This window comes from Acartia tonsa, chromosome 15 (genome assembly GCF_053477335.1).
Source record: "Acartia tonsa isolate MP-2025a chromosome 15, ASM5347733v1, whole genome shotgun sequence".
Taxonomy (NCBI): Eukaryota; Metazoa; Arthropoda; class Copepoda; order Calanoida; family Acartiidae; genus Acartia; species Acartia tonsa.
Genome location: NC_137274.1, coordinates 3,625,598 through 3,636,741, shown reverse-complemented (window position 1 = coordinate 3,636,741; position 11,144 = coordinate 3,625,598). Strand labels below are relative to the sequence as shown.

The following is an 11,144-nucleotide window of genomic DNA, read 5'->3' as shown; positions in this document are numbered from 1 at the left end:
TTTTTAGCGGCCAGCCGCTAAATTTTAAAACAGCTGTAGAGCGGCCAATTTTGCAGCTAGGATGACCAAATTTTAGGACGAAATTTTATTTTTCATAACAAAAAAATTACTTTTTCTGATCATCGCCGAAAAACGGCAAATAACGGAAACCGCCATTTTCGGCGGTTACGGCGGTAAAACGGCGGTTGGCGGCGCCAATTAATATTTTTATCTGTTTGATGTAGCTCAAGGATTTACCAAAAAAATTTATAGGTCTCTAGCTGTAATAGAAGCCACGATATTCATGATATATGTCTGTAGTAAAAGCCGGACAAAAATCGGTCATAAAGTCGGTCAGGGAGCGGTCAAACGGTCATAACGAAACTTTTCTCAGAAGGTCATTGATATCTAAGTATTCACCAAAAAAAAATTTTAGGTTTCTCCTTATACACAAAAGTCATAATGTAGAAATTAAGATTTATTTAGAATTTTTTTCTTATTTTGGTGCTACCCAACCGACTTTGACCGGACACCACGACCGACACAGACCAGATATCGTAATAAAATCAACTCTTGCCGACGTATAATTACTAAACTTAAAAAGTCATGAAGTCACAGCACTCCATCTTACCTACAAAAAAAATGAGAATGAAAACACTAGAGGGGGGGGCTCTTTGAGCCCCCCCCCCGATCTGTAAGGGTTAAGCTCATTTCTTCTCTTGCTCTTTTCTTTTAGGTTAGGTTAGGTTAGGCTAGGTTCAGACAAGTCCCACAGGATAAGAATCAATTAAAAATGGATTTGTCGCCAATTTAGACTTGATTGAGGTGGGGGGGGGGGGGGAGTCGGTCACATTAAGAACAATCCGGCCATATTATTGGTTAGAAAGTGTACAAATTCACAAACTCTCTAAATAAGCCAATAGAAAAACAGAAGGGAAGAACAATCCGGCCATATTATTGGTTAGAAAGTGTACAAATATACAAACTCTCCTAAAAAGCCAATAGAAAAACAGAAGGGAAGAACAATCCGGCCATATTATTGTTTACCTGGGTACAATACCTGTTTACCTGGGTATTATGTAATACCCAGCCAAACTAGTACCCATCTATACCAGGGAAACCCTAAAGTAGCCCTCTGTAAGCTAGAACCAAAGATCTTTAACCATAACCAAGATATAATTTTACCTGGGTACAATACCTGTTTACCCGGGTAATATGTAATACCCAGCCAAACTAATACCCAGCTATACCGGGGTAACCCTAAAGTAGCCCTCTGTATGCTAGAACCAAAGATCTTTAACTGTAACCAAGATATAATTTTACCTGGGTCTTGTATTTTGTTTACCTGGGTACAACACCTGTTTACCTGGGTAATGTGTAAACCTATAATTTTGTTTACCTGGGTATTATGTAAAGCTATAATTTTGTTTATTGGCCAACCCTAATTATAGAAAAGCTTTGCTTATAAATTAAAAATACAATTGGTTATTTAAAATTTTATAGGTTTTAAAAGTAATACATATAATGTATAAAAAATAAAGTAAAAAAATACAGGAATATTAAAGATCTTTTTTCATATAAAAAAGGAGGTCCTTTATTGTGCGAATTTTCTGTAAAGATGTTTTGATTCTCTAAAACAGGAGTAGAAATTTGGAATAGCAGTTGACCTTTTAAAGTCCTGGAAAACATACCTCTACGGAAAATCATACAAAACAGTATATAGTGTCCAATACAAAATGACGTCATACAATAGAAATGACCAATGATAGGCCAGTATACAATTTACCATTGGTCAATCACACTGTATACTGGCCTATCATTGGTTATTTGTATTGCATGTCAACACTATACACTGTTTTCAATAATACATTTTATGGCAAATAACATAGTGAAAGTGACGCAGCCACTTGTTAAAACCAGGGTGTACAATTAAGAGTGTTTACTATCCGCTGGATTAGAACTGGTTCCCAACCATACGATCTGCATTATATCTGTGGAAAAATAAATACCTATAAAAACATATAAAAATATATCTAAAGTTATCTAATGTAAAAATTCTTTTTGGGACAAAACTCTCTTTATGTACATCCCTATTGATGATTAACAAAATAATATTCTACAATTGTTCATCTGTGGCCTCTTTCTTGAGTTGTATTCCGTGGGTTTTAATCATGTGCTCTTTGAGGTAATATCTCTTGGGTGTAGAATACTCACAGAGGTCACAGTCCACTTTGAAATCCTTAATAAAAACATCATTAGATAGATAGATAGCTAGATAGATAGATAGATAGATAGATAGATAGATAGATAGATAGATAGATAGATATATAGATAGATAGATAAATGGATAGATAGATGGATAGATAGATGGATAGATAGATAGATAGATAGATAGATAGATAGATGTGGAATAGATGGATAGATATAAAGATATAGAATAGATGGATAGATATAAAGATATAGAATAGATGGATAGATAGATATAGAATAGATTTGTTTACCTGGTGAACTATTTTGATATGTCTATTGAGATCTCCTTTATAACCTGCAGAGAAGTCACACAGCTCACACGCCCATCTTATTCCTTTGTGCACCTTAAAACAAAACAAAAAATATATTTTAGGAGGGTTAGGAGTGTCCCATCCCCCCCCCCCCCCCCCAAGAATTGGTATCCCAGATATTGGAAGAAAAATATCTACTACATCAAGATACTTTGTATTATAGATCTTATCTCTTTGTGCACCTAAAATTAATACATTTGGGGGTTGGACACCAGATATTCTCACATCCAGTCTCCGTGTGCATCTGAATCCTAACTTCAGAGAATCAAGGCTACAACAACAACATTAAAAAACCTAACAATAAAGAAAATTAATTAAGGTTTACCTAATATAAAAAGAAACTAACCTTGTCATGGTGTCGCTTGAGATCACTTGGAAACATACAGGTAAAGGTACAATCTGTCTCTGTACAATTATGCATTACTACAGGTCCACTGTGGGTCACCTTTTTGTGTTTCCACATGTACTGATGAGATTTGGTGGTGAAGTCACAAAGATCACATTTCAACATCTTTCTCTACTCTAAAGTCTACTCTACAAAAGGTCTACATCTTCAAAAGGTCTAATCTACAAAAGATCTGCTCTTCAAAAAAATTAATTGCTAAAAGGTATAATGCTGCAAATGGTCTACTGTTATATGGGTATTTATCAAATTATTGGGTTTTTATCAACGCGTGGAGGTTGAATTTATTTGATCAAGAGTTTGTATAATTTAAATTTTTTTAAAGTAGTTCTTGGAATTAGTAAAATTATTGGGTTTTACCAACGCGTGGAGGTTGAATTTATTGGACTCAACACTTTGTATAATCAAAATTAGTTCTTTGAATTCCTGAAATTATTGGCTTTTTAGCAAAGCATGTAGGTTGAATTTATGTAACCAACAGTTTGTATAATCAAAAGGCAATAAGTAGTTTTTTGTAGTTATATTGGTGAAATTATTGGGTTTTTAACAATGCTTGTAGGTTGAACTTATTTGACTTAACAGTTTTTTTAATAAAGGTTTTTTGGTAATTCTAAGAATCAATAAAATTATTGTGTAGGAGGTTGAATTCATGTGACCTGATGATATAATCATTTTGAATTCTACAATTTTTGTATACTTAACAAGAGACAGCATGATGAAGAAGGAATGTATCCCCCCAACCCACTGTAAAACTCACTGCAACCAAGTTTGTAAGCTGGTTACTAATACATCCAGATTACATAGCCAATGATAGTTGTCATGTTTGAAATATCACACTTTCTTAATTTTGAGGTGGATGTAAAAGGAATTCAATCAATAAATCCTTGAATCAATGAATCAACTAAAATTTAAATTTTTTCACTTTTTGACAACAATTTTAGTATGATATTATTATCCTGATATTTGAAGTAATGATTCCAAGGAAAACATAATACTATATTTTAAGCAAATAGTCTCTGTAATCAAATCCTAAAATGTTAGCATGTACTGAAACTGGAGTTCTGACACCTTACAAGTGTTAATGTTAGATCTTTCTTTTATGGATGTTGTCACCCTTGTTTGTTGGAGTTGCTGTGTCTTATTGACCTTCTGGGGGAAAAATTATTGGGTCATGTGAAGAGGGTTTTGTCATATTTTCACAGTAGCCTTTGACAGGTTATTTTAGGTTAGGTGAGGTGATTGCCCTTAAGTGTAAGGCAATTGGCCCTGCAGGGTTAAAGCCCCCTGCAGGAGCTAGAAATGGGAGAAAAGCTACTTTGAAAACATGACTGAACCCGCAACTTTGTTTCCTTCACATGAGCCAAATTATTTACACATAGAGTTCATATTCTATTTATTCAAGTTAACTTTTCACAATTTTTATGATCCTAATGTTTGCTACAGTGAACTACAGACATACCCCCCCCCCCCTCCCCACTTTATTTTACTATTTATTTTTGGAAGATTGTAGTTGTAGACCTTTCTAATCTAATCTAATAGAACCGGTTCTCATCCATATGAAAAACATATGTCTAGCATAATATTATATCCAGTTTTCAACAAATATTAAAATGTACAATCATAAGATTAAAACCAGTTCTTTAGCCCGTGCCTTCAGCATCTCGGGGCTTAAAAAAACTGGTTTAAATCTTATAATAGTACATTTTAAATCCACGGAAAGTTATTTATAATACACTGCGAGAAATAAAACTTTAATTTATACAGCATGACCCTTAAAAAAGTTATTTTTTCAAGATCTCAATACTTGGTGTGTTTTAAAAGTAGTATATATACTTGTTCTCTATACATTTCCACACCAGAAAATACAAATTGTTTTTATATAAATTAAGTTTTTAAAAGTGACTGAGGAAAAAGAAACTATATAAGAAAAAGAAATTTTAGGCTTCTAATTTGTTTTATTAAGTTTAATATTAAAAAGTTACAGCTAAAACTTTTATTAAACATTAACAATACATTTTCATTTTATTAATATAATAAAGAGGATTATAAGTACACAACGCCTTACAATAAGCAATATATTTTGCAATGCTTTTTAGACATGTTAGAATTGTCATATCAATTTCAAACTTTGCATGGTGATTCCTGTAGTTGTTAGGTATGATTTTGAAAGCGTAGCAACTCTATAATCATTACCAGAACGTCCTTACATCCATTTTGTTTTTAACTTTTTAAACAACAAATTCTAATGTTGTACAATTTTCCGATTGATCCAATGTTTTGTCAACTGTAGCATCTCTATAATTAAATCCTAAAAATGCAAGTATGTCCATATACATTATCCTGTATTCAACTAATTTACTTTGTGTTACTGTTTGTTTGTTCTACCGTTTCAGAGCTTCAATTTTATGGATGTTGTCATCCTTGTTTTAGAAATTTTAACTTATTAAGTAAATTACTTAAACTATTTTAAAAATACAAAAGTCTATATAATTAATTAAATAAAATTTTAAAGTACTCGCTATATATTAAAGTTTATAAAATATTTAATATTCAATAAGTAAAGTCAACAATTTAACCTAAAAAAATCGATAACAAACATGAAAAGCTAACATTTATTACAACACAAAATTATAAATGTACAAAATTTGATAAAAGTACTCTTTAATTATTTTCATGTTTTTAGTATTGCAGCTTCCCAGATCTATAGTAAACATGTATATACAAACATCTACCTCCCTTCGATTTTCAATGACTCACTACAAGGGGAAGACTCGTTTTCTGTGCTTGCTAAGAACTTTCAGGGAAAGCACCACACATTCAAAAACCTATGAAAATTAATGTATAAATAAGTTCTTTGAATAAAGTATAACATTATTTAGGTAAAACAAGGATGACAACATCCATAAAAAATCAAAGCTCTGAAACGGTAGGACAAACGGACACTGACGTTTTTAGGTTTTGATCATAGATTTGCTTTGATCTTAATATTGTACCTTATTGTAATAGGAATCAAAACTCCAAAAATCAGATCAATCGATTGATCTTCATACAAAGTTTGAAATTTATAGGACAATTCTAACATGTCTCATATAACGAATTGACGTACGGACGGGCCACCCCTTAATTACAGAAAAGCTTTGCTTATAATCAAAATACAATTGTTTATTTAAAATTTTTATATGTAGTAAAAGGAATACATATAATGTATAAAAATATAGTAAAAAAATACAGAAATATTAAATATTTTTTTTTAATGCAACCATCATGTAATAATCAGTGTGCAAATGGCACTTAGAATTCAAATTTCGTTATGAAACTTGGGTATAAAAAAGGTTATAATCCTTGGTAGGTCAATTTGTCCCTAAATCAAACAAAAAGTTGGAAAAGTAATGGCTAACGGCTGGCGTGTCAGCCGTTAGCCATTTTTTGTTTATTTTTAGGGCAAATCCAAAATATATTTCGTTCGTAGTCCAAGAAAATCTTATAAAACCTCTAAAAATTGGCAAATTCCCCTCAAAAAACCTAAAAATGGCAATTTCTCAATTATTTGTCAGGCTAGTAGACAGACTTTGGTTCCTGATTCTACTCCTCAAGACCATTTATTGAAATTTTGACCTCCTTAAAGGAAGCCTGCAAGAAATACCACGCTTTAACTGCTGAAAGACTGCCACAAGTAGACCCAATACTCCAAATTTGAAGCCTTCAGCTTCAATAACAAAAAAGTTCTAGGCATTTTAAAATGACATTTTAATGTGGTAGTCTTTCAGCAGTTAAAGCATGGTATTACTTGCAGGCTTCCTTTAAGGGGGAAAGTAAAAAAAACAGAAAGGGATAGTTCCACGAAGTGCATTTAAAGATCCAGCTCTGGTGTTTTGGGTAAACATATTAAGAAAAAAATAGACCATTCAAATGTAATTTATGTGGCAAATCACTTTAACTTTTTTAGACATTGTCAAATAAAAAAAGTTCGGTTAGGTCAAAGTTAAAAATTCTTTTACATATAAACATATCTATCCAATGCCTAATATATTCTACTAAGACATATAAAAGTTCACTACTCCAAGTACCTTAAATCATTAAATGCACTTCGTGGAACTACCCCTTTATATTAAGTTGAAAATACAGATCATGGAAAGAAAAGTCATTCCTAGTTAGGACAGAAGTCACTGGAAAATAGTCTATGAAAGGCTATTTTTATCCTTCATCTAACAAAAAATAGCTTTTCTGTCTTTCATCGTGCAAAATCTTTGTTAAGTGAGGCAAGATATGCCCTTCATTTAACAAATTCTTACTTAAGGAAGGCTACTTATATATCCTTCATAAGAAGGTGACTTCTGTCCTAATTGAGGAATGACTTTGCTTCCTTTCCATGATCCAAAAATTCTTTTTTGGGACACCCTACATTGTGCATTGTACATCCCTATTGATGATAAACAAAATAATATTCTACAATTGTTCATCTGTGGCCTCTTTTTTGAGTTGTATTCCGTGGGTTTTAATCATGTGCTCTTTGAGGTAATATCTCTTGGGTGTAGAATACTCACAGAGGTCACAGTCCACTTTGAAATCCTTAATAGAAACATCATTAGATAGATAGAAGGATAGATAGATAGATAGATAGATAGATATATAGATATATAGATAAATGGATAGATAGATGGATAGATAAATGGATAGATAGATGGATAGATAGATGGATAGAGAGATGGATAAATAGATGGATAGATAGATATAGAATAGATGGATAGATAGATAGACGTAGAATAGATAGATAGATAGTTAGACGTAGAATAGATAGAAAGATATAGAATAGATGGATAGATAGATAGATATAGAATAGATAGACAGATATAAAGATATAGAATATAAGGATAGATAAATATAGAATAGATGGGTTTTACCTGGTGAACTATTTTGATATGTCTATTGAGATCTCCTTTATAACCTGCAGAGAAGTCACACAGTTCACACGCCCATCTTATACCTTTGTGCACCTAAAAATAATACATTTTGTCTTTATAATGTTCATATGATGCCAGAAACATATTATGGACGGTAAAACGGACAAAGTTAGTTATAAAGCAGTAGTGTCATAAATTAGTATAGTGGGTACTAGTATAAGCAGTGTAGAAGTATGTTGATGATTCTGTTCTGTACACTGAATTAATTGTCAGTTAATTACCTGACCTTGTATGGGATTCTACTATGATATTTCAGTGATTATCTAGAGAATCCAGAGCATCATCTGCTTAAATTGGGATGCAATACTCTAACACCCAAGGATATTGAATTAAGTAACATCCAACAGACAACCAACCATTTGATATTGCAAGACCTTTGTCTGAGAAGTCCTAATGAGTTGTGCTTGTTTATGGGCCAAGGAATTACCCCTACTCTAACAATTTTTATTGCACAACTGACAGCAGCAGTAAGAATCATTTTTAAAGTCTCTAGTTATGACGTGGTGTTGTGCCCAGATTAAAACCTAACTCATCCCTGACAAAAGGTCATCATACCATTTTATGTTTCTGTTGTTAAACCATGTGCCACGCTTATTATGGTTGTGGAAAGTGTTAACATTTGCTAGTTCAGTTTCTTCACATCAGAATAAAAAGCTCTTGACCTTGACTCCACCAACAAGTACCTAGGATCTCCTCTTTTTTGCCCATTTTGTATGATTGAGGAGAGTAGCTTAGGCCTCTCCTATTTCATCCTCATTGTTGCCAGTATACACTAGTTGCTAGGAAGCTGTGAGCACTGTGTTCTCCATTTTTACAGAAACATATTTCATTCTGTATTTTCTTCTGGCCCTCTTCATGCCTTTTCTTGAGCAGGTCACCTCTCTGAAGGACACCAGCCCCCTGAGTGTGTATGATAACAAGAAGATCATCATCCTTGCCAAACCATTCAACTCCATTATTCTCTGATCTTATCTCACTTAAAGAGTACAGCATCCCATTTCTCCTTTCTAGCTTGTACAGCAACTGCTTTGGCATTCCTTTTAATGAATGTCCCCTAAGACATTCTTTGGACATTCCAGGCAATAGTCAGATGTTTCTTTTTATGTTTAGCAGCTCTCTTTTCCTTCCTCCTCTTCTCTCTTCTCCTCCTTCTTCCCTACTCGGTCTTGTCCCTCTTGTGTGGGCAGGGATTTGTCCTCTGCCTCCATGCAATCCGTGCTTCTGTTATCATGGTTATTCTATGGACATAACTGGGTATCAGTTGAATACCCTGTGTAGATGTTAAAAGTTCACAGTTATCCATGTTCAGTTTCATGCCTACTGTTACATGTAATTGCAATATTTGTCTCAGATGTTGTACATGTTCTTGGAATGTAAGATGATGTCATCAATATAAACTAAGGCAAACAAAGGTTTTGGACTATTCTGCTATAGGAGGCATTTCGTTTTTTGGTGGCAAGTCTTAAAGGCTTCCTATTGCAACAATATTGACCAAAGCTGTGTAGTCTCAACATTTTTTCAGCTGAATCAGATCAGTGTGGCAAAGATAAGAAAGCCAGTCAATTTGCATAATTTTGATTTGCTGCTGGTTAAAGGGTTTGCATCAAACTGTCAAATAATTAAACTTTATGTAGACAATTGCCCAATTTCTTGCATGGAGTTGAGGATTCTGACAAAGCCACTGACAGGTGAAGTGCTAGTAGAAATATTCAATTAGCAATGCATCAAGACTGTTTTACTATTATCATCCTGTAATAAAGAGTATTAAGGTTTTTTTGTCTGAAGCTATGGATCTTGAAAAGTGCACAATTGAATTGTTTGTACTTTTCAGGGAAGCTTAATATATGTCATGGGGTTGTTTTAGGCTATTTCCTGAGTTACCCCACCCTCACCTAGATGCTAGGGGCAAAGTAAGCATTTTTTAAATAACAAAATAGCATTTCATCCATCCAGGATGATTTCAATTATTTCTTCTCTCAGTTCAGATTGATCTTCTAGTTTCAATTTTTCTACATTGATTTTCTTCTTTCTTTTACTTTTAGTTGAGATGAGTATTCTTTGGGTTTTAGGTTAAGTTAACATATTCTTTGATACTATTGTTGTTCTGCCTCAAATATTTGGCCCAAACATTTTGGGACAGGAAGGTATCGGTTTTGTTGGCTAAGATTCGAATTATATTTTGATATGGCATGAACAAGTGCAGGGATAAGCAGTGAACAGGTTAGATGATGATTCTGCTTTGTAAACTTCATTAACTTCATAGAAGAGTATGTAGGTTTCTTTTCAATATCTGTTCCTTAAAGGGAGTGTGAAGCTAAAAATTTCTATTAATATACGTAAAGAAGAGTATTTTTAAAAGAACATTAACTAAAAAAAATATCTGAAAGTTCCTTGTATAAAAAAATATTGACTTTTTAAACCCGAAAAAAAGACGTTGGGGAAGGGAAGAAAATTTTTTCAAGCAGTTTTGACTACATTTTTACTGTTTAAATCTATTTCCAATGACAATTTGGATATCAAATATATCTAAAAAGTTTTCCTAACAGTGTCTAATTAGTAATTTGATATCGATTTTTTATTTTACTGTTGTGTTGCTGTGTAATTGTTAAAAAATGAAGCATTTTAAAATGGAAAATATCTGTATAATGTCTAGATTAGGATAGTACTTCCACCGAAATCCTTACACCAATTTATAGAATTGATAGAATTAGACAAATTTATCCTGAGTATTTTTTCCATTTTCATTTTAGTTACTTCTAATATTTTAAGGCAAAAAAAGTCTTAATATGAAATTCCATAATGCTATATTTAGATTTACCCAAAAAAAAGTTTCATTGCAATAAACATTTTAAAATGTTTCTGATGATTATTTACGTACATATTGGGTAAGAATTGCATAGAATATTTTGCCTTTCTGCCGTACGGGATGTACAGCAGCTGTATAGCATTGTTTTTGTTTATTATTATTTTAATGTAAACACAAAAATGTGTTTAAATAATAAATATTTGTAATTTATATGTTATTCTTCTGTTTTGTTAATGCATACAATAAACTCATATATTGTTTAATTTGTAAAGTAATTATTTTCCCTCAGATCGGTTATGGATACAAAATAAGTAAAAAATATTATTATTATTATCTTAAGTTTCGTCAAGGGTAGATAACTACGTAGGTAGATCAAACATTGGTCTGAAGGGATAGGGCCTTGGAGGAACAAGAAACATTTGAAACGAATTTCA

General features: G+C 32.6%; 2 protein-coding genes across 3 annotated transcripts in view; both read right to left on the bottom strand.

Annotated features, from left to right (window-relative positions):
* Positions 1-1,460: 1,460 nt before the first annotated feature.
* On the bottom strand, positions 1,461-3,056 carry LOC145307380 (uncharacterized). Its single transcript, XM_080149799.1, has 3 exons — positions 2,887-3,056; positions 2,481-2,573; positions 1,461-2,218 (listed from the first exon to the last, which is right to left on the bottom strand). Exons 1-3 carry the CDS (start codon positions 3,049-3,051, stop codon positions 2,096-2,098), a joined length of 381 nt encoding a protein of 126 aa, XP_080005925.1. The 5' UTR covers positions 3,052-3,056; the 3' UTR covers positions 1,461-2,095.
* Positions 3,057-5,543: 2,487 nt separating this feature from the next.
* The window catches only part of LOC145307381 (uncharacterized), a 37,010-nt gene continuing 31,409 nt past the window's right edge, over positions 5,544-11,144 (bottom strand). Inside the window, exons 2-4 of one of the 2 annotated variants that reach the window (XM_080149801.1) lie at positions 7,845-7,937; positions 7,346-7,512; positions 5,544-6,304 (exon numbers count right to left, since the gene is read on the bottom strand). In XM_080149801.1, the coding sequence (XP_080005927.1) occupies positions 7,390-7,512; positions 7,845-7,937 (216 nt within the window). In that variant the 3' untranslated portion in view covers positions 5,544-6,304; positions 7,346-7,389. Of the gene's footprint in view, positions 7,513-7,844; positions 7,938-11,144 lie in introns of both variants that reach the window. The other variant, XM_080149800.1, reaches the window with a different exon arrangement.